This window comes from Hippocampus bargibanti, linkage group LG08 (genome assembly GCF_051943395.1).
Source record: "Hippocampus bargibanti isolate YZ-2025 linkage group LG08, ASM5194339v1, whole genome shotgun sequence".
In the NCBI taxonomy this organism is placed as follows: Eukaryota; Metazoa; Chordata; class Actinopteri; order Syngnathiformes; family Syngnathidae; genus Hippocampus; species Hippocampus bargibanti.
In genome coordinates, this window is record NC_142741.1 from 8,202,927 (window position 1) to 8,229,564 (window position 26,638).

General features: G+C 45.3%; 1 protein-coding gene across 1 annotated transcript in view; it reads left to right on the top strand.

The window, feature by feature from the left end:
• The window catches only part of cfap65 (cilia and flagella associated protein 65), a 41,450-nt gene extending 15,027 nt beyond the window's left edge, over positions 1–26,423 (top strand). Inside the window, exons 18-33 of the mRNA XM_089002180.1 lie at positions 2,642–2,770; positions 2,841–3,054; positions 3,149–3,277; positions 5,760–5,850; positions 5,932–6,011; positions 15,139–15,205; positions 15,314–15,424; positions 15,497–15,688; positions 15,781–15,924; positions 19,083–19,208; positions 20,325–20,441; positions 21,108–21,242; positions 21,317–21,555; positions 22,747–22,875; positions 22,983–23,312; positions 24,372–26,423. Of these exons, the coding sequence (XP_088858306.1) occupies positions 2,642–2,770; positions 2,841–3,054; positions 3,149–3,277; positions 5,760–5,850; positions 5,932–6,011; positions 15,139–15,205; positions 15,314–15,424; positions 15,497–15,688; positions 15,781–15,924; positions 19,083–19,208; positions 20,325–20,441; positions 21,108–21,242; positions 21,317–21,555; positions 22,747–22,875; positions 22,983–23,312; positions 24,372–24,480 (2,342 nt within the window). The 3' untranslated portion in view covers positions 24,481–26,423. The remainder of the gene's footprint in view (positions 1–2,641; positions 2,771–2,840; positions 3,055–3,148; positions 3,278–5,759; positions 5,851–5,931; positions 6,012–15,138; positions 15,206–15,313; positions 15,425–15,496; positions 15,689–15,780; positions 15,925–19,082; positions 19,209–20,324; positions 20,442–21,107; positions 21,243–21,316; positions 21,556–22,746; positions 22,876–22,982; positions 23,313–24,371) is intronic.
• The last annotated feature ends 215 nt before the right edge of the window (positions 26,424–26,638 follow it).

The following is a 26,638-nucleotide window of genomic DNA, read 5'->3' on the forward strand; positions in this document are numbered from 1 at the left end:
GTTCGCTGCCGCCGGGTGTAGTCGTCCGCAGCTGCTTCCGGATTCACTGGTCTGCTGGGCGCCTTGCTCCCGCTTCCTCGCCCGGAGACGATGGTCCAAGCAGACAACTACAGCGATCATCTGAGAGCTAAGGGTTGTGCCAGCGTCGCGGGTGTTCTACTCGTCCTTGAGAGCGGCGCTAAGTCCGCGACGAAACACTCCTCTCAGCGCCCGATCGTTGTCGCCGCTCTGGGCAGCCAGGATGCGGAAGGCGATGGAATACTCGGCGGAAGAACGCGTTCCTTGTGTGCAGTCTAGGAGAAGTCCCTCAGCCTCGCACTGTGTGACCGGGTGGTGGAACACCTGGCGAAACTCGGCCACAAAGTCCGGGTACGATTCACAGAGTTCGGGCTGTGACTCCCGGACGGCCAACACCCAAGACTCCGCCTGCACCGTGAGCAGGCTGGTAATAAAAGCGACCTTGGCCTCGTCGCTAACGTAAGTGGAAGCGAGCAACCACTCATTTGACGACAATGAGGTTAAAATCTTAGCAAAAGAACATAGATGGTTTGAAAGGGGGGTAAAAGAAGCGATTCTTATAAAACAACAAAGTCCTGTTCATTAAACCGGTCTATCTTCATTAAACCGGTCTGGTGGGGTGAGGTTCAATTTGGATCGTTCATACAATAGCCTGCTTAGGCAAAACAGGTTAGGCAACTTTCGTAATGCTGATGAGGGTCGTTATGCTGATGAGGTGATACCGGTGGGAGTGGGGGTAATAGGCCAGTCGTTAGTCAGGAATGTAGGAACAATCAGTGGGGCCACAGGGAGGGGTCCTCTGCCCCCCCAACCTGAGAGTAGGGACCTATCATAGCTGTGTCCGGCGCCACCATGTCTGGACATTAGGGATATATAAATAGGGCCGATACGACCAGTCAGACTTTAGTTCGCTGACGAAGCCTCTTGGATAGGAGGCGAAACGTCCGAAACCTTCACATTTGTACAGATGACGGTTGAAGAAACCTTCTCATCGATAAGTGGAGGGTTGTCGCTCGAACTGTATAGTGCCTCTTTGCAATTTTTTGATGATGATACTCGTCCAGCGTGTTCGACAGGAAACAGTATGAGAATAAAGATGGTTCTGATTCTGAAAACCAACAAGCACTGCATCAAAAATTGAGCACAGCACTCAGGCTCGCCTCCGTAGCGCGAGGGGTGCGGTAGGGGGAGCTCGCGACTACTCACGGGGTGGGCGGAAGGGGCTGTCAAAGTAGCGAGGCGTGTCTCAACCCCCTCTAGGCGTTGAGCCAGCAAGGACACAGTACTGCGGAGCTCTGCGATAGCTTGTGCCAGCTGGCTCGAAAACTCCGCCTGATGGGCTAAGACTGACATGAACTTGTCTCCATTGGTGGGATCCATGGTGACCGGTGTATGATGTCACGTCCGCTCGAGGAGTGGCAACAGATCTCTTAGGACAAAGAAAAAGGGATGCTGGATCCAAAATACTTGTTGGAGACAGTATAGTTCAAAAAAGGTGCTACTGAGACACATAGGAAACAAACAAAAAGAAACAGAACAGAACGCTGAAGTAGCAGAACTGCCGAGCGGGACCAACCTGCGTACTGTGAGGCGACAAGGTCATGGAATGAAGGAATACACCGCCGAAAACCGAACGAAACCGGGTGGCTTTTATAGCCAGAAGGCACAATCAGTGGGATTGGAATCAGGTGAGCCAGCCCAGAGAGCAGGGAGGGGTGCGAACCTGACGGCAATCAGGATGTGACAACAATGAGTCGACGATTCATGTCAACATTTTCATCACTTTGCTTACTGTACATTCATCGTCTTGACTTTGTTTGAGAGAAATATTCACATGACTTGAACAACTGAGGGAAGGAGTTAGTTTTGTACTGTACTACAAACATTTACTGTGCAACTTTAGGTATTTCCTGTACTGTGTTCCACTAAATTTAGCCTTATAAATATTATTTTGTACTCATACACATGTAAATTTACCAATACATATAAGGTTGCTGTTTTTCGTCTATTGCGGGCGGTCCTGGTCCACATTCAGTGATAAACGAGGGATTAATGTAGATGTATTATTACTAAATAATTTACGGAGCAGTGATGTGAATGTAAGTAATTTGGACCGTTTCCTGCGTGTTTGCTTTCAACATTTAGCTTGTAGTAGACATGCACATTCCACCATGATGTCCCTGATCCACTGCTAAAAAGGATGCTTTGATCCTCTCCTCTTTCATCTAGAACTGCTTCATGACACAAAAAGGGCACAGCAAGTGCTGAGGAATGAATGACTCTCTGTGTCTTTGGGTTGTCATATTTATTTATTTATTTTTTAACTTCAAGATAGCGCCGCAAGAGTGGCTGCCTTTCCAGCAGCTCCTGTATTTTGTTTTTCTACTTCTTTCTTTCCGTTCCTCTTCCTTTCATAACTTTGCTCCTGTGAAATGTAAATTTATACACATCCAATCCATCCTTCTTGTACAATGTTTGAATAATCTCTTGGACTTGGTTCAGAATCAGAAAGCCTTTAATAGTCCCACAATGGGTAAAATTGCAATTACAGCAGCAATTTGAAAGGGGGTCTTGAATAAATCTAACCCGAAATTTACTAAATTGGGTTGGATTTTTTTCCCAGCCCTGCAACTTGACTGTAATGGCGGAATGGTCGCTTCACATTCTACCTTTATGCTCCGAGCCACATTTCGCCCAGATCGTCAAGCCCACTACAGGTGGACCATCAGCTACCAGACACTGAGTTGCAGCGGTAAACACACAAAACACACACACACACACACTTGAAACACTGACACTTTGATCTCATTGTTGGTCCCCAGGTGCGCTGTTATCCCCCCCGCAAGCGGTGTGCGAAGTGCGCGGCAAAGGCGTGTTTCCCGCCGTGCAGGTGAGCGACGTGTGCAGCGGCGGCGGCGCAGCTTGGTTCACCAAGTCCTTTGTGTGGAAACTCCTCTCAGTGGATTGCCTCAACGCGCAGTTGCTTTCCATCCCCTCGCCCGTGGAGCACACGTACAGAAGCCCCAGATGCCACAGGTGAAGCGCCGCAATGCTTTTTGACGTGTTTTTTTTTGCAAAATCAGTATGACAATGCCACTGTCATGGTGTTTGTTTTTTTTGGTCTTGATAGGATGGACACATACCCGGCCATTTTGATTAAAGCCATGCTGGATTTGAACTTCAGTGCAGCTTCCTTGAATTGTGAACCCTCCACGTTTGCATTGGTTTTTTACAACCCTGGCAGCATTCCAGTAGAGTGGTAAGTTGTCACATGACCAAACTCAAGCCCTTAGCCACTATGACATCATTTTTAGTCGACAGCAAGTGGCAGGATGAGACATTGAAGTCAAACAGCAGGATTTTTTCTGTTCAAATTTCACAAACACATCGTTTATCAGAATGCAGTGTTTCAACCAGTGGGCGCTTGTAAATACCATATTTTCCTATGTATAAGGCACACACAAAAGCCTTCATTTTCTTCAAAAGATGCCCCTGCGTCTTATATGTATTGTAATATTGAGCCACAACAGGTCTCACAACGATTCTCAGCAGCCAGCGACTGCTTTTTACCCCTGTAGAAGAAGTAGTGCGTACCCCCGGCCGCCTTATAATGTGGTGTGCCTTATATTTGGAAAACATTTCTTATTTTCTTTTCGGCTTTTCCCATCAAGAGGTCGCCACAGCAAATGAGTGTCCTCCATCTTTAGAGGTTTGATCCGCATGTTTGTTTTGGCCAAGCTTTTACGTCGGATGCCCTTCCTGACACAACCCTCTGTATTTATCCGGGCTTGGGACCGGCACACGAAGACTTCTCTCCCTTTGTGGCTACAGAACAAGCAACTCACTCAGTCAAAGGCTCCCAAACACAAAATGGTCATTGGCACTGCAATATTCAAAAAAGCAAAAACTATACTCACCATTCAGCTCTAATGGTAATCATTACAATACAGCAGGGGTCGGGAACCTATGGCTCGCGAGCTATATATGGCTCTTTTGATGATTGCATATGGCTCGCCGATAAAACTAAATACATATTTTCGTTTTTTCGCCGTTCATTTCCCGTTGGGGCTGCAGTTGGCGGAAAGCGCAATTTTGATTGGATGTCACTGAGCTAGGTTGGCCGAAAGCGCCATTTTGATTGGATGATAGTAGCCGTCATGTTGAAACAGGTAAACGCCCCTTTAAATGAGCCCAACTAGTGCACTTCAGCGTGAATCCACCGGAGCATTAGAGGAGAGAAAATGTTCTGATTCTAATTTGCAATGAAACAATACCATTGATGAAACAGTCGAATGCCAGTGACATTTTAACAAGCCCCATGTTAACGTTAGCATCAACATACTTCTGCGAGAAGTAGATTGCAGATAGCAAGTGTGAAAGCTTATGAGCCGTGTGCAGGCTCGCTAGCAGTAACTTCGCCTCCTGACCGGCAAGTTGAATTTCATTCCGATCGTTTGCCTGGATTTTTACCAATCACGAGGAACGGAAAACCATTCATGTTAACGGTGAGTACTATCACAAAGTTATTTTAAATAATACATTCTGATATTTTGTTGAAAAGTGGCGGCGCGTGCGCGCGCGTGTGTGTGTGTGTGTGTGTGTGTGTGTGCGTGTGTGTGTGTGTGTGTGTGTGCGCGCGCACGCGAGCGTTTGTATGTGCGCGCGCGTGCGTGTGGCTCTCACTGAAAAAAAATTCTAAATATTTTACTTTTATGGCTCTCTTAGTCAAAAAGGTTCCCGACCCCTGCTATACAGTATGCCTATTTTGCTTGATGCAGTGTTTATTTGCATGTGTCTTGTCAACCGTGGACAGTAAATCAAGTTTTGTGTTTCCTTTGTTAAAGATGAAGGTAACTACTCACGCATTTGTTTTGCCTGATCAGCCAACTAAATTCACAAACTGTCATCTGACTTCTATCATTTATAAGTCAAAATTAATTCCCAACTGCTAAGAGTAGAATGTCACTCCACATAGTCATTGTTGTGCTTGAGGCTGGGTGTTCATTTCGCTTTCAAAAAATGGAAGATGAGATTGCCTATATATCACACTTTGAAAACTTTTTTTTCATTCATGAAAGCTGCGGCCTATAGTCCGGTACGCCTTATAGTACCGGTAACATCTGACTTACGACCGAGTTCCGTTCTGACCAAACGGTCGTAAGTCAAAATCCATTCAAAATGTTGAATAGAGACTCAGAGGCTAAATGACATGCAAACTCCCCTCTCTGGTGCCATCACACAGTCGATTACTGTGCGAGAGTAAGATGTTGGCAGCCTGGACAAAATTGTCCTACTCATTGCCGGCCTGCTGGCGCGTTGCGGTGCCAGGCGTAGAATTAAAATGGTAAAAAATAGGGTCTGGCGGTCATGGTCGTAAATATGGGTGGTCGTAAGTCGAGCTTGTCGTAAGTCGAGCTTGTCGTAAGTCGGATTTTACTTGTATATGTATATGGAAGCATTTTGAAAATACACCATTCATTGGGGGTGTGCCCTATACTCTGATGCACCTTATACACCGAAAAATACGGTAACCATTTTTAAAAAATGTTCTGCTTTCAACTGGATATAAAAGATGAAAATCCAAAAAGTGAGGTGAAACGTGGGCGATCATTCTTCAACCGTGCTATATCTTGATGGGAGCACGTCACAGATAAATGCGTGGATACATCGGGTAATGTGTGTCCTTGTCATGTCAAACATTTTACTCCCGACTTACTGAATTGCTTCCTCTTGAAATTTAGGACATTCTTGTTTCCAGACGACCAACAGGTCGAGTTCAATCACTGGAGTCAGCGAGAAGAGTTATGTCATAATGGGCTCCAGCAGATGCAGGCAATGTCCTAATTAGTCTTGGTCATATATGTCATCAATACATTTCTGGGTCATATCAACGTATTTTCCGTATATTTGCAGGTTGTGGAGCTTTTCAGCATTTCTCCGCTGTCCGGAACTCTGCTTTCTGGACAGCAGAAAGGAGTACAGTTTAGCTACAGGTCAGATATGATCACAGAGGTTGTCTCAAAATGGGTTCGTGTTCTCTTGACAAAGGAGAAATTCTGCATAAAATGAACAAAGATGGATTCAACAATGGCAGCAATTTGCCGCTCTAATTTCAAATAACTATCTAGTTTGAAAACCCAAGTTCGAGACCCAAGAAGGAGCCGTGGGCCAGGAGGAGAGGTCCAAGTACGCATATCCTCTAGAAAAGATAAACATGAAAGTTAGAATATTTCTTTAAAATGGAGCCCAACGGGAGCAGATACAGTGAGAACAACAGAGGCCCCCAGGATTGAGCCCTGTGGAACACCACAGAGCAACCAGACCTAACAAAATAAAACAAAAAATGTTGTAAATTACACCACAACTACTGTGAATATCTTGCCCAGTTGAACTTTGAATTTAATACGAGAATATTTTGACTTCACCTTATAAAAATATTACTTTATTCTGCTCGGATTGACTTTTTATGCGAGCAAAAGATGTCTTTGTTCTGGTAAAGAAGACATTTTTTAGGACAAAAAAAAGGTTCATATTATTGCAAATGTTTTTCTGTTCAAAAATTGACTCTTGTGCCCTGACCAATTGTTTGTGTGTCGAGAGCGAGCTTAACAATCTTCCAGTAAAAAACACGAAGATGAGAATCCACCGTTTCGTATTTTTATGGAAGTCTTTCTAGTAAAACTGCATACAAACAGAAAAAGTATTTCAATGTTGTACAGCATCCAATTATACATATAAAATTACATTGTCATTAACATTCAACAATTCTATGGAAAGCATGTGAAATGCTTCACTGACGAAATATTGATGTATGCTTATAAATAAATTGCACAACAAACAATAAAATCTATAATAGTGTAAACGTACTTACAGATTGTGCCTGAACAAGTCAAAAGAAATAGGATGGACATGGATGTAATCACACCTCTCCACAGTTAGATTTCAAAATGGCTACTCCACAACGTTTTTGAGTGGGTTTAACTATTTCCACGACTAGGGGGCACTGTACTGCATTGTAACACAATTACTGGGGGCAGAACACTCCCCGCCTGGCATCTATAAGATGGCAAACCAACATACCAACAGAAATAATAACAAACATCATCAAAATGTAAGTATCAATATACTATCTTCTTCACAGCGACCAATTTTTCCCCTCGTCTTGACGGTGGCGATGCATACGATGCCCATGAACCCCTCCACGATCTTGATGTAGTGGTCCACCACCATCTGTAGAGCCGCCCGGAACTGCTCGTGCGACACCCTCTGCGGCTCTCTCTGCGGGGAGCGGGTATTGGGCGGCGCCGGCGGCAGGGCGGAGGGGGCCGGTAGTCGTGGGGCTGGCACGCTGGGGTGAGACGTGTGTGTGTGTTGACCCGCTTCTGACGTCAGGCTGGGATGGGACGAGGTGTGGTGAGGGTGCAGCTGCACGACGGGCTTGTGGCCGGAAGATCCTCGGAGGGGCACGGAGGGGCCGTTTTGAGAAGATGACTCGTGGGGACGTGCTGGTGGCCTGATGGGGCTGTGCACTCCGTCGCTTTCTGCCCTGGGATACGTGTTGAACGGCCGCATTGTCTGCTTTGTGGTCTTCATCACACGATCGGTTGCCGCCAGGTTAGGGGTGCGGATGTTGGGCCCTGAGAGGGGCCTCCTTTCCCGTGGGAACTGCGGGCTGCCATCCCGTACCTGATAGCTGGATTTTGGCCTGTGTTCGGCATGCGGATCGCGCCGGATCGGCTGATCCTGATTCTGGTCCCGATGCTGTCTGTCTCTATGAGGAGATGGTGGAGGGGACCGGATCCCGGTCTGTCTCTGTTGCCCTGGCCTGGTTCTTGGCCTCTGGGCTGCTGCTGAGGCTGAGCGTGGTTGGACTCTGATGAAGACTCAGATGAGGAGAGGTTGGAAGGCTTGCTCTCTGCTTTCCGTCTAAACTTTACAGAGTGATCTTTAATCTCCGGCTTCTTCTTCAAAGTACGCCGAAGAGACAGGAGACGGTTGAGGGCGTGCTCCCTGTTGTTTGGCAAGCCGTAACGGGAGGGGGCCACCCAACGGTTTGAGTCATCCTTTGGGAACTCCTTTTTAATGATTTGGAGGGATATCTCATCCTCGACAGAGGGCCAGTTTCTCATCCTCAATGGTGTGACTGAAGATCAGCTTGCCAAGACCATCTTGAACTGGCTTTTGAGGGGATTGTTTGGGGCGCTCTCCTGTGAACCTTTCCTTAATGTAGATGCTGCTCTCACAGGGTCTGAAGAAGCTAACTCGACCATTCTCAAGGAAGTGTTCACAGTGGGTTTGTGGGCTCCGCTGGGGCAGACGTCTCCCATAATTACCCATCCCAAATCAAGGCGTTGGGCATATGGCGCACTGTGTGGCCCATTACACTGACTGCGAACCTTGTGAACTCGGATGATATCTCTTCCAAGTAACAGAAGGATTTCGGCTGAGGCATGAAGCGGTGGTATCCTGTTAGCAATGGTTTTGAGATGGTGATGATGTGTAGCAGCCTCTGGAGTTGGTATCTCCTCTCTATTATTAGGTATCAGATTACACTCAATGAGTGTTGGAAGTACCATGGATACTCCACCATTAATAACCTCTATGACACAGGTGTCAAAGTCAAGGCCTGCGGGCCAAATCCGGCCCGCCACATCATTTTTTTCGGCCCGCGAAAGCAAATCAAACTTGTTAAATTCCATGATGATTGCTAAAATCTGAGCCAAAATTCCATATTTTTGGATGTCAACCACAATAAAAGTCATTATTCTTGACTTCAGATTTGAAAACGAGTTATTCATTAATTTGCTGTGTGCTCTATATGTAATATTTGAAGGGATTTCAACATTCTAATGGGTTCCCCAAATTCATAACGGCCCTCGAGAGGAAACCATAACTACAATGTGGCCCGCGGCAAAACTGACTTTGACACCCCTGCTCTATGACAAAGTTTGTGGCTCTTCTTTCACTGGTTTCTGTCATGCCAGAACATGTGTTCAATGTATAAGGATAGACCATTCCCTGAACGTTAAACATGTCGAAGAAGGCGGACTTGGCGAGTGACAAATTACTCTGGTCTTCCAGCATAACATACATTTTCTTCTTCTGTTCATGGTATCTTTGGGATACACATTGACCAGGCATATTTTGGAACATGACTTTCCATGCAAGCCCTCTCCACAAACGTCAGTGCAGCTGGATGTCCTTACAGTGGACTTCTCAGCCTGCTCCCCGCCATCACCCTCAGGAGTCACTGCGTCCTTTGCCATCTAAGGATCTGGACCATCATGGAGAGCTGAGATGTGACGATCACTGTCGCACTCTGAACAGCGAACTGTAGTCTTACAGTCTTTTGCTGTATGGTTTGTGGACATACAGCATTTGAAACAAATGAAATGCTTTTTAAGGAAGATCTGACTCTCTTCTACGGTCTTCATTCTGAAACCCCTACACTTCCTGAGAGAGTGTGGCTTATTGTGAATGGGACAATGTCTTTCCGGGTCTGTGGCAAGCTTGTCACCACCTGAAAGGTTGGAGGCTTCAGCCTCAGTTTTATTTGCAGAGATGGGAGTCCTGACCTTCCACTGGCTGTTGGGAGCTTTCTCATCTTTGTAGGGACCTGTGCTGGAGCCTTGGAGGTGAAACTGGGATCCGTCTTCATTTCTGCGTAACTGTTAACAGAGTTAATGAAAAAGGAGAATGGCGCATAATGGACAAAGTTCTCTCTCTTGTATTTGGTCCCCTGAGTAACCCATGTGTCCTGGAGGTTGTATGGAAGCTTCTCAACAATTGAATTAATGCCTCTAGATGAGTCGAGGAAACTGAGGCCAGGTAGGTAACCTTCATTCTTTGCAGCTTACACCTCCAGAAGAAGGTTTGCAAGTTCCTGAAGATGTCGGCTATCTTTGGGAGAGATTGGAGGCACATTGTCAAGACGTTTGAATAGTGAAGCTTCAATAACTCCTGGAGAACCATAAGTCTTTTTCCATCGTTGCCATAGCCTGTCGAGTCCAGCCGCTGGATCGTTGACATGCACTGCCTTGATCCGCTGGGCATAAAGAGTTTGTCAAATCTATTTGTTGAATGGAGGTTGTAAAATTTCCTAGGGAAGTGACGCGCAGATGTCTCGCAGAGCTTGATCGTGGCGTGGAGTCGAGCAAGTCGTGCTGTGAAAATCTGTCCGATGTTGAGCAGGTCTCTGGGAGTTGCGCGTGTGTCTGTGTCTGAGATGAATCTGACCGCTGTCCCGCGACGGCTGCTCTTTTATACTTTCCAAGCGTGGGAAAAGTGTCACGCTGAGATTCCCATCAAAGCCGCGGTGCGCACCTGTGACGCCACAGGCATGGTGAAGTGACTCCCCATCAAGCCACCTGGTAAGTAAGTCTAGCTCCTCACTAGGTTTGAGATCCAAGCCGTTTATGGCATTGCAAAAGTCAGATCGCCATGACATATAGTTCTCAGGCCGATTGTCAAACACCTTGAACCTTGTTGTGAGAAGGTCACGACGAGCGAGAAAACTTTACGTGGAGAGCTTGCTGCATTGTTGCTCTGTGGTGAGTGGGATCTGAAGGCATCAACATTGGCACAAGGGAAAACTGGCCGCCGTGTAGCCTGGGGTTGCTCAGAACGCTGGGTTGTACGAGATGCTACAGGCTGCAACACGCTGGGGCTATTATGAGAAATGTCCTTATCAGAATCAGAATCATCTTTATTGCCAAGTATGTAGAACACACAAGGAATTTGTTTCCGGTAGAACACGCTGCACTAGTATCGTCGTCAAAAAAAGTGGCACTATACAGTTCCATTTTGGCTACTGTTGAAAGAGTTCAAAGAGTCAATGGCTTGGGGGAAGAAGCTGTTTAAATGTCTGCTGGATTTGGTGCGCATTGATCGGTAGCGCCTGCCTGAGGGGAGTAGCTGGAAAAGGTGGTGGGCAGGGTGCGGAGGGTCCAGTAGGATTTTCCGCGCCCTAGGATTCTTGCAGTGTGCAAGTCCTCGAGAGTGGGTAGGGCGGTGCCAATGATTTTTTCCGCTGTCCTAACTGTCCGTTGAAGTCGGATTTTGTCCATTTTTGTGGCGGCCCCGAACCAAACGGTGATGGAAGAACACAGGATGGATTCGATGACAGCCGTGTAGAAATGTTGCAGCACCTCCTGTGGCAGGCCATGCTTCTTTAGCAGCCTCAGGAAGTACATTCTCCGTTGGGCCTTTTTCAGAATAGAGTTGGTGTTGACCTCCCACTTCATGTCCTGGGAGACTGTGATTCCCAGGAACTTGAAGGTCTCAACGGTTGACACAAGGCAGTTGGATAGTGTGAGGGGTAGCTGTGTTGATGGATGTTTCCTGAAGTCCACGATCATCTCAACTGTCTTCAGCGTGTTCAGCTCCAGGTTGTGACGGCTGCACCAGAGTTCCAGCTGCTCCACTTGTTGTCGGTACGCAGACTCGTCGCCGTCTTTGATGAGACCGATGACCGTGGTGTCATCTGCGAACTTTATGAATTTGACAGCTGGGTGCGTTGAGGTGCAGTCGTTCGTGTAGAGAGAGAAGAGCAATGGAGAGAGGACGCATCCCTGCGGGGCTCCAGTGCTCGTGGTTCGTGTTGTGGATGATATATTTCCCAGTCTGACCTGTTGTGTCCGTCCTGTCAGGAAGCTGAGGGTCCACTGGCAGATCGTGGGGGACACACCAAGCTGGAGAAGTTTGGGGATGAGGAGTTCTGGGATGATGGTATTGAACGCAGAGCTGTAGTCCACAAACAGGATCCTTGCGTAGGTTCCTGTGTTGTCAAGGTGGTCGAGGATGTGGTGCAGTCCAATGTTGACTGCATCCTCCACAGACCTGTTTGCCCGGTAGGCAAACTGAAGAGGATCTTGCAGAGGTCCGGTGATGTTCTTTAGGTGGTTCAGCACGAGGCGTTCAAAGGACTTCATGACCACAGACGTCAGAGCAACAGGTCTATAGTCGTTCAATCCCAAGGGTGCTGGTTTCTTTGGAACTGGGACGATAGTAGACTGTTTGAAGCAGGATGGGACATCACACTGCTCCAGGGATCTGTTGAAGATTTGTGTGAAGACCGGAGCCAGCTGGTCAGCGCAGACTCTCAGGCAGGAGGGGGACACTCTGTCAGGTCCTGCAGCTTTCTTGATCTTCTGCTGCTTGAAGAGCCGTCTAACGTCCAGTTCGTGGATCTGTAGGGCAGAGGGCGGAGATACGGTAGTTTCTGGTAATGGTGGGCAGACCAGGGAAATGGGGGTGTCCTTTTCAAATCGGCAAAAGTATGTATTTAACTCATCAGCCATACCATTGTTGTACACTGCTTGGGGGGAAGGTAAACGATAATTTGTTATTGCTTTCAGGCCATTCCACACCGATGCAGAGTCGTTAGCGGAGAACTGTTTGTTAAGCCTCTCCGCATAACTTTTCTTTGCGATGTTAATTTCCTTCGTCAGCCTGTTTCGGGCGAGTTTGTAAACTGCTCGATCGCTGCTTTTAAATGCGGATTCTTTTTCTTTCCTAAGCTGCCTGAGTTTGGGAGTGAACCATGGCTTGTTGTTGTTGAATGAGCGGAAGGACTTTGTTAGTACACACATGTCCTCACAGAAACTGATGTATGATGTTACAGTGTCTGTGTATTCATCCAATGTGCCCGTTGAAGTTTCAAAGACGCTCCAATTAGTGCAGTCTAAGCATTCTTGTAGCGATAACTTTGCTTCATCTGTCCATGTTTTAACTGTCTTGACTACCGGTTTTACACATTTGAGTTTCTGTTTGTATGTGGGAATTAAGTGGATTAAATAGTGGTCAGAAAGACCCAATGCTGCATGCGCAACAGACCGGTATGCGCCTTTGAGTGCTGTGTAACAATGATCTAGAATGTTTTCTCCTCTGGTGAAACAGTCAATATGCTGCTTATATTTGGGAAGATCACGGTTTAAACGTGTTTGATTAAAATCACCCAAAATGATCAGGGGTGATTCTGGATATTTTAGTTCGAGATGGTTTACATGGTCCGCTAGCGTTTGTATACACGCGTTAGCATTAGCTTGTGGCGCGATGTACACGGCAACGAGAATAAAGGAAGCGAACTCACGTGGCAAGTAGAATGGCTTGCAGTTGAGAGACAGCGATTCCAAACCGGGGCTGCAGTGTGCGTCGAGCATCGTGACATCGGTGCACCATTCTTCGTTGATGTAGAAGCATAGTCCATCGCCTTTGGATTTCCCCGATTGCTCCGTGTCACGGTCGGCCCGAGACGGAATCCGGGTAGGTATAGCGCGGAATCCGGGTGGCGGTCACTGAGCCAAGTCTCAGTGAAGCACAGCACAGCAGAGCGGGCAAACGTTTCATTGGTCTTTGTGAGAAGCAGAAGTTCGTCCATCTTGTTTAGTAGTCAGCGTAGATTAGCGAGGTGGATCGATGGGAGCGGCGTTCGAAATCCACGCTGCCGTAGCTTGACGAGCACGCCGGCTCGCTTCCCCCCCCTACGCCGGCGTCTCAAAGCTCCGTACAGAGCTGCTACGCCGCGCGCGAGCAGCCCCGAAAAACCATGTAGATTTTGGTGTGTCGGTGAAAATAGTCCAAGAGTGGATTCCCCAATGCTCAGTAACTCTTCCCTCGTGTAACTGAGTCGCGTAGGATCGCAAAAAACAAATGAAAATGACAAAACCAGGAACAATACTAGGGAGTGTGTGACCGAGGCTGCCATCCGCGGCGCCATCTTGGATCAATAAAGATGCCGCTGTGGAGGGTATACTGATTTCTCTTTGTCGTCATTTTGGGGGCTGAAGTGTGTGTCAATGTCGTCATCAACTTGTTGTTTTGATACAGCCGGCGATAGATAGGTCCGATAGCCAAGTCAGCTTTACTACTCTCACTTTCTGCTGCTGTTTCAAGCACCTTTGCTGCAGCCAATGCAGCTTCAGCTTCACTGTCTTCTTTCAGAGCATTCAACATTGCATCAATGCGGGCTTGTTCAACTTCCATGTCAATTTTAAGTTTAGAATATTCAGTTCTTTTGCGAGCGGCCTCCGCCTTTGTCCGTGCTGCTGCAGCAACCTGGCTTGAATTTGACTTGGAAGAGCGCTTGGAAGATGACTGGCTAGCACTTGATAACACACTGACCTGACCTCCAGGTTAGATATTTCCTTGGGCTCTGACTTTTTTATTTTGAAGGAGATGTAATGTATAGCCAATCCACAGCTATGCTTTCGATGTATAGGTAATCTTTTTACTCTTCTGCCCTGACCAAATGGTTGGTGTGTCAACAGCGAGCTTAACAATCTTCCCAAAAAAACACGGAGATGCGAATCCACCGTTTAGTATTTTCATGGAAGAGTTTCTTGTAAAACTACATACAAACAGAAAAAGAATCCGAATGTTGTACAGCATCCAATTACACATCTAAAATCACATTAACGAAACAGGCCTATTCTCTAGCTCATTGAATGATTCTATTGAAAGCATGTGAAATGCTTAACTGACAAAATATTGATGTAGGCTTATAAATAACTTGCACAACAAACAATAAAATGTATAATAGTGTAAACATACTTACAGGTGTGTGAACAAGTCAAAAGAAAGAGGATGGACATGGATGTAATCACACCTCTCCACAGTTGGATTTCAAAATGGCTACTCCACAACGTTTTTGAGTGGTTTTAGCTATTTCCACCACTAGGGGGCACTGTACTGCATTGTAACGTAATTACTGGGTGCAGAATATTGACTTTCTTAATTCATTCGCTCCAACCTCTGGCAATGTTTTTCGCTTCCACCAGGGGGCAGCATTTCACTTTTTATATATAGCGCTATATAAACCAATATGTATTTATTTTATTGTATTTTGGACATCCGCCCCCATTTCAAGCTCAGATAACTACAGACCCGTATAACTCAGGAATTAACTATTTTTATCTCATGAAAGAAGAGCGTCTAAGGTTTCTTATGCTGCATTGAATGTTCATGTCGTCCTAAAACTCAATATTCTTTGGGTCCTGCAATTTGAATGAAAATGACAAAAACCCTGGCACTGGAGTGAATACTTTTTGCACATCATCTGACAGTGAATGAGTTAATGTTTTTTTTTTCTTGCCCGGTGAACCATCAATTTGTCTTTCCCAGCCACGTCATCGCTGGGATGCATCAGTTGCCAATCATTTTGAAAATCTCACACGGCAGAGAGATCCTGGTAAGCTTTCCCATGCCGTCTTACAGACCGCCCATGCCATCTTACATACCGCCCATGTCCGAGGAAAGCTGACGTTAGCTAACCAGTTGCCATTTTTTCCCCTGACAGCTGAACTTCCAAGGGGAGACGATAGAGCAGGAGAAACCGCATCTGTATTTTTTAACCAGGCATCATGTTTTCACCCCTGTCATGATCGGCGGTTTGACCCCTCCCTTGCAGGTATGGCTCGAAACGTTGCCAACCTTAATCTCTGCCCCTTTCAAGCCACATGTTATTGTTTTTTCTTTTTAGACGTACGACCTTTACAACGGCGGCGATGTTCCCGTCCATTACGAAGTGGACGTCGGGGTTCTGTCGCAGCTCCAGGAGAACAACTTTAATCAGCCGCTGCTGTCTTGCCTCAACCCGGTTGGAGTCGTCCTACCGGGCAAGATGGCCAAGCTGGACTTCATTTTTTCTCCGCTTGAGGCTAAGAAGCACGTCGTACGTGATCATTCACTGTCTCTTCATTACGTAACGTCGTTGTTTGTCAGTTTCCAATGCCGCTCTGTTTTTAACGTATCGTCCCTGACTAGATGGACGTTCCAATTCACATCCGACACGGAGAAACTACTGTGGTGAGGTTTGATGGCTACGGCTTTGACACCCAAAGAGATGTGTTCCAAAGCAGTGAAACCAAATCTGCACCCCCCATACGGAAGATCCCCTTGCCCGGGCAGGTCAGATCGGAGAAATCCACTTGCATTCAAAAAAATTAATACAGTGACACCTTGGCTTACGAACTTAATTGGTGCCCAGAAACTGTGTGTAAGGCAAAAAGTGTGTATTACAAACATTAATTTTGCATAAGAGACCATTAAAATGAGAATAATCTGTTGCTAGGTCCTATAAAACACAATTTTCAACTAAATAAGCCTTGAAACTAAACACAATATAACAAAATAAATATAATAATTTTTGTATAATAAATGGGTAATGTATAATAAATTGTAATTAAAGAACTAAACTACGGTATAATAAAGTCTTATTTTTATTAAAGTTTTATTTACCTTTGTGATGGTCGTTGATCGTGCAGTGCAGCACCTTGGTTCGTAGAGCGGGGGGAAAAATAGGTGATCCACCGGGCAACCCTTGGGGATAGGGTTACCCTCCTGGGCCTCCTGAACTATCTTCTCTGCCTCCCACCTTCGGGCTTCCAGGATGTGTTGCGCCAGCAGGATTTTGGCGACGACCGCCTCCTTCTCTGCCGGCTCGTGAATGCGAGATAGGGCGTCGGGCTTGGTGTTCTGCGAACCTGGGCAGTAGGTGAGAGTAAAGTTGAAGCGTGGAAGAAACAGTGCCCATCGGGCCAGCCGCGAATTGAGTCTCTTGGCGGACTGAATGGCGGCCAGGTCTTATAATCGGTGAAGACGGTGAAGGGGTATTTGGCCCCTTCGAGCCAGTGTCTCCACTCTTGCAGCGCCAGGATGACCGCCAGCAGTTCCCGGTTCCCCACATCATAGTTGGCTTCCGCAGGGCAGCGGAGAACGCGAAGGTTGGATGACTCCCGCCGCAAGGGAAGAGTCAATATATGTGCGCAGGGCTTCTTGTTCCGGGTGTGAGATGTGGTAGAGTCAGGAGTGCGGTAGTGGAGCCCCTGGCTGCAGTTCTATGTTGCAGTCATACAGTCGGTGGGGTGGCAGGGATTGCGCGTTGTCTTTGCTGAATGCCTCCCGCAGATCGTGATAACAACGCAGCACGCCCTCTAGACAGATCCTTTGGGCGAGCCGCCATGGGAGGGATCTCGCCCTGCCGTAGCCGACCGTAGACAGTTAGCGGAGCAGTAGGGGCTCCAACCCTGTATCGTGGGACCCTCCCACGATATGGAAGGGTCATGGGTGCTTAGCCAGGGGAGGCCCAGCACGAGTGGCATGTTGCGGGAGGGCATGAGTGAAAAGCGGCGGTGTTCGACATGGTTGCCCGAGAGCCAGAGTTTGAGTGGTGCGGTGATATGCGTAACCCGGGCTAACAGTCGGCCTTCAAGGTCCAGAATCTCCTTGGGGATCTTAAGTTCCTCGATGCCGCAACCCAATGTCACGGACCAGTTGGGGGTCGATAAAGCACCCGTCCGCCCCCGAATCCACTAACGCCCGTATAGCTTGGGAGTTGGGCGGGCCAAATAAGTCGCCGTCTCACTCCAACCGCGTGATGGGCGCCGTCCTCGACGCCTCCGACGGCCGCCGCGGTCGCCGTTTGCCCGGGGACTTACGGGTGCAGGAGGTCTTAGGCGGGGGCCCTTGAGTGCGACGACCCCTGGGGTTGGCACAATCGCCCCCGCTCCCCAACTGTATCGGCTCGGGGAACTCCTCCTGGCATCGCGCATGCTCGTCGCCGTCTGGTGTGGTCGTCCGCTGCTTGCTTCCGGGTTCGCCGGACCGCTGGGTACCTTGCTCCCGCTGCTGCTCCCAGAGGCGATGTTCCAGACAGATGACTACATCGATCAATTCGCTGAATGTGGTGCCAGCGTCGCGGGTGGGCAACTCGTCTTTGAGAGCGGCGCTCAGTCCGCGACGAAGCACTCCTCTCAGCGCAAGGGGGCATTAGGGTAGCGAGGCGTGTCTCGACCTCCTGTAGGCCTTGATCCAGCGAAGACGCGATGTGGCGGTTCTCCGCGATCGCTTGCGCCAGCTGGCTCGAACGTTCCGCCTGATGGGCTAAGGCGGAACGTTCTCCATCGGCGACCCATCTCTCACCCGAGCGTTCCACTCGGCTCACCCCTCCAAACCGGGTGGGCCATCGGCGAGATCCATCGTTGGCCGGTGTATGATGTCACGTCTGCTCGAGGAGTGGCGACAGAACTCGATGGGCGAAAAAAAGGGAAGGGGTTGGATCTGAAATACACGATGGAGACAATAAGTTCAAGAAAGGTGTTTTACTGAGACACGCAGGGTAAAACAGAAGATGAAGCAACCGAATAGACGAGCGGGACACACCTGCGTACTGCTGGGTGACAGGGTCACAATAGTGAATACACCGGCGACGATCGAGCGGGAACGGGTGACTTTTATAGCCAGAAGGCACAATCAAGGAAATGAGCAACAGGTGAGTGAGTCCGGAGAGCAGGGAGGGGAGGGGCGCGCTCCTTGCGCTAAGGAGGATGTGACAGTTGATGGCTTGATGGAATGGATAGCTTTTTGCATAAAGTGTCTCAAGGAGCTCTGGGAAGTTGTGATATTGCAACAGATGCAGGCAGACACACTGGAAACTTCATTAATAGCTGTTTCCCTTGCTTGTCTACTCTTCAAATTGTACAGTTGGCTTGTGCGGGTTGTTTGTGGAGCCTGATTGATGGGATATTTTAACCTTGCAGTCTACAATCTGCCTTTGAACTATCAAAGTTGAAATTAGTCCAAATTTCACTGTTTTCTATCTATTTTCTCACTTCTTTCACTTTTGTTTGTTGTTTTTTTTTCACTTTTGTTTTTTTCTTGTTTCAAGCTCTGTCGTCTTCGTTCGTGTGTATGTTTCTGTTTCTGTAATCCCCCCCCGCTCACTGCTGCATGTGTCCCCTCCTTCCTCTACCACGAATCCTGACCAATCACATGCGGCTATAACCCAAGACTGGGGGCGGCGAATAGAGGGGAAAAAGCCGGATGCCATTTTAGGAGCTCCAAGAACCAGCTCGTTAGCGAACAACACATCACTCATTGTGGCGCTGTTTTTTTTCCGAAAAATAGTTTGTATGCCAAGATTATATTCTCGCGATTTTAATGTTCGTAAGGCGAAAAGTTCGTTCGCTAAAGCGTGCGTAAGCCGAGGGATCACTGTAATAATAATATGATTTGAATGCAGTGTATTCAAAATCAGTCATTTGAAAATGTCTTCCTTATGTATGCAGAATGGCTTTCTTTCCACGGATAGCATCTCTCTGGGCGAGGTCCCGGTGGGCTCACAGTCTTCCCGAATCTTCTTCCTCACCAACGTCTCCTTAAAGGAAATCCGCTACAAATGGTGTTTGACTCAGGTGAGCGTCGCATCACAGGACAAAATATGAGCAACGGGGAGTCGCTGGAAAAGGTGCTTGGCAGAGTGTGGAGGGTCCAGTTGGATTTTCCGCGGCCTTGTCTTGATTCTGACAGGATGAAGTTGGAATACAGTGATACCTCAGTTTAAGAATTTATTGGTTCCCAGAAAGTGTGTAATGCAAAAAGTGTGTCTTCCAAACATTAATTTCCCATAGGAAACCATTAAAAATGAGAATAATCCATTTCCAGGTCCCCATAAAACTATTTTCTACTAAACAACCATTAAAACTACACACAATATACCTTTTTTATGTATAATAAATGTGCTATTGTATTGCAATTAAAGAAATACACTTTACTGGATAATAACATCGTTTTATTTACCTTTGTGATGGTCGTTGATGTAATTACCTCTTGATGATATCCGAGTGAAGTTGCCATGCTTTCTCGGCGATAATACTCTCACACACTGTCCCCTACAAGCTGCTTTTCGTCAATCCAAATCAACAGATGTTTTTCAACTTCTTCTATTACCTGAGACCGTTGCTTAGACAATACAGAAACACCCTTAGCCACACGTAGCAATGGTCGATTTCGCATACTGGTACTGGGACACTAAGTCACACAAAAGCACACCTCGTTGGTGTTTTTCGATGATCTCCTTCTTCTGCTCAACCGTAATTTTCATGTGTCCTCTTCGGATTTACACTAGCCTGTGGTGGGGTCTTTTTCGGTCCCCAAAAAACAAAATACACCACTCAATAGCAAACCACGTAAACACTGAGTGCACTCAAAGAAAGTGGGTGTGGAAAAGTAGTCCGGCAGCCACGGTGGCGTTGTTCGGCCGTGTGGTTTGGTGTTCTTCCGCCGAAAACTAGTCCGCCAGCCATTGTGGTGCTACTTGTGTTTCCCGAAAATTACTTCATATGCCAAGATGATATTCTCGTGAATTTAATCTTTGTAAGGCGAAAAGTTTGTATGCTAAAGCGTTCGTAAGTCTAGGTATAACTGTATTCTCGTATTAAATTCAAGTTTTTTTTTCTATCCATTGGATTGAGTGTTTTCATCGTGCCAGGTGACAAAGACTGATGGCTTCTCTTTTGTGCGGGTGTCAGGTGATCCGGATCCAGCCTAAACAAGGCCTCATATGTCCAGGCGAGAGCATCATTTGCGTGATGACCTTCATGGCAACTGACTTTCCCATGATTTATAATCTCGACATCATATGTCAGGTATCGCCAGCATTATTATTCCTAGCCATTATTTAAATTGTTATGATTATTATAGTTATTACATTTATGTAGATATTTTTACAATAAATGAAGTCATTTAGTTTGTATTTTTTTTGTATCTTCTTTACAGCGAGATTTGTGATGATTATTTTATGATTGTCTAATTTTATTTCATGACGTTTTTATTATTTTTTAAATTTATTTATTATGTTATTTTATTATTTTTATTTCATAATTTTATAGTTTATTTTTACAATTTTTAATGTTTTTTTAATTTTAATTGTTTTTAGTTTTGTTATTTTATTTTTATTTTATTATTTTATGAGTCCTTTTAATTTTGGAGCATAAAAGAACAATCCTCATTTTATACTTTTTATTCGGGTACATTTAGATTTTTAATCCTGCTATAATTTAATAATAAAATTTTATGTAATTATACATTTATTTATCTATAATTTGGGATTTCTTATTCACTCAGTGATCGTGATGAATTTATTATTTTTTATGTTTTTTATTTTTTTATTATTATTATTTTCTCTCACATTTAAAAAAAATAAAATCTTATTTTGAAAGGTGTCATTTATTTGTATTTCATATGATTATTATTACGATAATTGTCGTTATTATTCACGCTTCCCATTCGGTTTCTCCTCCGGAACCTTCCAGCTGACGGAGCAGGCCGCACTGGCGCAATATTCGGATTCCCTGCGGCGTTGGGAGCACGAACGAGAAAAGCAGCAAAACGAATTCACCATCACGGAATGGGACCTTGCGGGAAAGCGCAAAGTTGTTAACCCTCCGGTCTGAGCCCTGGACATACCCGCCTCTTCAAAGAAGATGGCCGCCGTGATGATGCAAAACCATTTTTTTCACAGGGTTGTGTGGCTGCTGTTCAAGCAAAAGAGTCACCCCGAGGCAAACAAAAGGTGACTCTTGCACCTATTTGCAGCCGGGTGGCGAGAGCCGAGCTGCGGGCTCAGTCAGAAGCTGTCAAAATCTGCAAACGCCCAACATTGCCTCAGCCTACGTTGCTTCATCTGGAGGTGACGGCGCGCTCCTACCAGTCGCAGGAATATCGCAGATATTTTCCCCACCAATTCAATAATCGCTTCAGGTAAGCACTTGAAGCTGTCAAGAAGCGATTCCAAAACCTGTATTGTTTCCTGATTTTTGTTTTTGTTTTATTGGGTGCGAGCACCTGACAGTTTGAGAAAAAAACAATGACAGTGGTTTTGAAGCTTTTTAACTCATTCACTGCCAGAAAATGTGTCCACTCCAGTGCCAGGGTTTTTGTCATTTTCACTCAAATTCCAGTACCCACAGAATATTGAGTTTAAAAAACAGTTTATTCCTAAATTATCTGGGTCTGGGGTTATCTGAGCTTGAAATAGGGGCGTCTGTCTAAAAGGTAAATGCTGGTTGTAGAGTTATCTGCATTGAAAGCCGGGGTGGCTGTAGAAAACATAAATGCTGCCCTCTTGTGGGAGTGAAAGAACATTGCCAGAGGTCTGACCAAAGCTTTAAAAGTACCTGCCGACTCTGCTTTCATCAGAAAAAAATAGTTAATTCCTAAATTATATGGGTCTGAGCTTGAAATGGGGTGGCTGTACAAAATAAATACAATACAATACAATACATACATATTGGATTGGATGTACCTTTATTCGTCTCACAGTGGAGTAATTTACATTTCACAGCAGCAACGTTATAAAAGGAAGAGGAAAGGAAAGAAGTAGTAAAACAAAATACAGGAGCTGCTGGAAACACAGCCACTCTCGTGGTGCCATCTGGAAGTCAAAAAACAAAAAAAATATTAATTTATATAGCGCTTTAACAACAACTGAAGCTATAACAAAGCGCTAATATGGACAAAAGGCAAATGCTGCCCCCTCGTGGAAGGGAAAAAACATTGCCAGAGCTCTTACTAACGTTTTATCGGCACCCAAGCATGAAAAAACAAAACCCGAACAAATTCGGGAATGGCAGCGAATGAGTTAAAAGTGTGTGTAGTTACTTAGCTATCTATTAGCTGTCTAATAGCTAGCTAGCTTTCTATCTGAGTTAATTCCGGGTTGAGTGAAGGCTGAGCTGGCTATCTGTTAGCTATCTATTATCTAGCTAGCTTTCTATCCGAGTTACTTCTGGGTTGAGTGAACGCTGGCGCATTGGATTCCGCTGCTCACCCACAGAAAAACTTATCCTGTGACTGTAAAGGGACCTTGAGAGTTTTGAAAGCCGCTTATAAATGAAATGTATTATCATTATTACCTTCAGAACATCATGGCGGTCTGCTTGATTCCGACAGGTGTTTCCAAACAATCAAACCGTTGACGCCTCAAATATTGTCGGACACGCTACTTCAAGAAGGGCGGCCATTGCAGACGCTGGGCCCCGAGCGACACTTCCTCGAGCATGTCATCACGTCTCTGATCAGGTCATTAAATAAAGATTTATGTGCCTCACAACGGAGAAATTACCAATTAACAGCAGCAAAATTATGAAACGGATTTATGAAACAAGTGTTTTCTTCTTTGTTCTTAGGAGCATATTAGATGATGTGGCCTTTTCAAGATCTCTGCTGACTTTGGCATCCAAGCCACTTTTCTACAAGCCCAAAGTTATCTTCTCCACTCCGTCTCCAATCCCACAACCGCTTATCGGTTTGGACGAGACCAATCTTCATGTATGCGCTGACAACTCAGGAGGTTCCGAGGAGAGGCTGAAAATGGCGCAGGGCCCTGAACACATACCGGTTGGCGTGTTCAACGATATATTACTCAACACCCTCCAGAACTTGATGATGGAGGCGGCAAGGGGAGATTTGGACCTCATTGAGCATCACAGAGTGTCCTCCCCAAGTGTCTCTGTCAGGTAAAGAAAGACATGATGTTTGTTTGCCGCCTTCTTGGATTAATCGCAATTCAAGGAGATATGTTCGAATGTGCGTTTCACTTTTTTAAATGGTCGCGTTTTTAGACAAAATATTGAAATGGAAAAAATGTAACTCATTCATTGTCAGATGTGCAAAAATGTGACTACTCCAGTGCCAGGGTTTTTGTCATTGTAACTCGAATTCCAGGACCCACAGAATATTGGGTTTTAGAACAACAATACAGCATTAGAAACATTAGAATCTCTTCTTTCATCAGAAAAAAAGAGTTAATTCCTAAGTTATATGGGTCTGGAGTTATATGAGCTTGAAATGAGGGCAGCTGTCCAAAATGCTAAACAATACATACATATGCACAACACATACATAATTTATATAGCGCTTTAACAGTTGAAGCTGTAACAAAGCGCCAACATGGACAAAAGAGAAATGCTGCCCCCTGTGGAAAAGAAAATACATTGCCAGAGGCCATGCCCAGCGCTTTATCGGCACCCGAGTATGAAAAAACAAAACCCGGACAAATTCGGGAATGGCACTCTACGAAATATTTTCAATTCTCGAATAAATTTGTGAATGGCAGTGAATGAGTTAAATGCTGTATTTTCCGGTGTATAAGGCAAACCAAAAAACTATTAAATATACCAATATATGAGAATTTTTTGCCCAGGCCTTGTTTATAACGCGCATCCAAACTTTGAGTTCTTTTTTAGGTAGAAAAGTTTGCGTGTTGTACTCTAATAAATATGGTAATGTATAAACAGATACAAGTTATCAAAAAGTTATCAAATATAAGGCACACCACATGATAAGGTGCTGCAGTAGAGGTTGGGGTTACGCTCAATTTCTTCTATGGGGGAAATTGAGTCGGTGACTGCTGTGCACCTGCATATAAGGCGCACGCTCATCTCTTGAAGAAAATCAATGCTTTTGGATGTTATAAACCGGAAAATACGATACAAAATAAAAAACATTTCACAAAGATATCCCCTTTAAATGAAAACCTCAAAGCAAATCTGTTCTGATTATATTTCTCCCTTCAGATCCAGGAGGTACGCCACGGCCAAAGGCAAGAAAGACGACAAGGAGACACCCCAAAACAAACAAACACATGCTGAGCTATCATCAGAACATCACACGGACACCATTTAAATAAGATTATAATGCCATTTTCAACATGTTAAGCACTCGTTCCTTTTCCAAAAGTCGTTAACACTTATTGAAATCGTATCATTTGGTCAAAGTGCCCACCAGGTACACATGTGAGACGGTTTAGGTTGATTTTCAAATGGCAAAATAACAAAGCACAAATACATTGTAATCGTTGTACATGTCGTTATTAAAAGATATTCATCAGACAGGCGGATTTGACACTTTTGATTAGACACTTTTTCGATGGGTTTGTTCGGGTTTTATAAGTGGCCATTACGGCATTCCCTGCGTGTGTGCTCCCACCTGGTGGTCGTCTTCAAGCACTTCATTCAGACGTCACAGTCAGGCTTCCTTGCTTTTACGACGGTTTTGAGGTTCCGAACGGTGTTTCTGTTGACGACTTTTCGCAAACGGCAGTCCCAAAATAATCTCAATCCTTTTATTGGGTTATATTTTTGGACTAAAAGTGATTTTCATACCCGTCGTGACTGACTTTTATTACATTACGTATTGAGTTTCGGAACGGAACGCCGTCGTAATTCGAGGACCCCTGAATGTCAGAAACGCACGTAAAAACAAATAATGACAATAATAATAACAATAAATATTATTTCTAAGCACATTTTAAAACTCAAGTACACTTTACAGTGACGGTATAAGATTTTTTTTGCGGGTGACCAGCGGCAGCCATTCGCGCCAGCGTTCACTCAACCCGGATGTAACACAAACTCGCGCCACTAATGTAAATATGAAGGCAACAACACTTCATCTTCCATTTTCAGTATTTTTTTTTTATCATAATTTTATTAATTTTATGTATTGATTACATCTGTATGATACATACGTATTAGTAAATTCAATTACATTTATTCATTTTAATTATTTAAATTTTCAAACCGATAAAAATTCATGTTAACTACTTATTCGTAAACATGGTTGCAGTGTAAAATGACAGCCCATGAAGTCAAAATTTAAAAGGCGTCAACAGAGCGGGTTGATATATCCGTTTATATCCACTATGTGGTGCCAAAACCAAACAATCTTCTCATTCGTAATCCAGGTCTTTCATTTATTCCCGTTCCCTTGGTTGACGCCACATGACTGAAATGTTCTCGCCTTTGTGGATTCTCATCATTCTGTTTCTTTCGACTATAGTTTTCATTGATAACCACCATGGACCCCTCGCGTGACAGTAATTCAATGAAACAGAACGCTCGCCAAGCTCAAGACAGTTTTGCCTGCTGGATGGAGTCAGGCAAGCAACGACAAAATTCATTCATTCAGGCATGCTAACTTGGCAACATTTGTATCAGTTCTCTCACCGCACCTGCCCCGTAATCTAATCGGGCAGGCCTCTGTCGCAGCCTTTATCAGACCGAGACACATATTTTACATTGCACACCAGCGCGCAAAAATGTCACTCATTGACAATCCCGTCTGAACGAACTCACACATATCTTAATTTAGTGAGTCGTTGCCCTCAACGCTTTTCTTCTGCTCAATGCGAATGTCATCAGGTGTCCATACGCAAGTTTAGAATACCGTCTACCCGTCGATTGTGGCAGAGATTGATGATTTGACATAAATAATTCCATGCAGGCACATTCCTACCTGACTTGGATCAATCCCTTGCTATGTCTTGTTACTACTTGGCCGTCAAAGAAGAATGCCAAACAGTTTGACTTGCAACCGCTTTTTTACGATGCGTATGTAGAACTGTCGCGGCTTGGAATTGAAGCGGATTTATGTGGGACAGGAGATGTGAGACCATGTCTTTTCGTCAATGGATGCTACAGCTTTGTGTTTGCTTTCAACATTTAGCTTGTAGTAGACGTGCACATTCCACCATGACGTCCCTCATCCACTGCTGAAATGGATGCTTTGATCCTCTCCTCTTTCATCTAGAACTGCTTCATGTCATCACAAAGAGGGTAGAGCAAGTCCTGAAGAATGAATAACTCTGTCTTTGTGTTGTCATATTATTATTATTATTATTATTTTTTTTTCCCAAGATGCGTGAACACGCAGCGGCTCGCCTCTCCCGGCAAATTGCCGTTTTCATGTTTATTATGTTTGTTAAAGTCATTATAAGTGCCTTGCACGCTGGGTCCGAGAGGACAGTAATTTCGTCTGTGCTGTATGTCATGCATATTAGCAT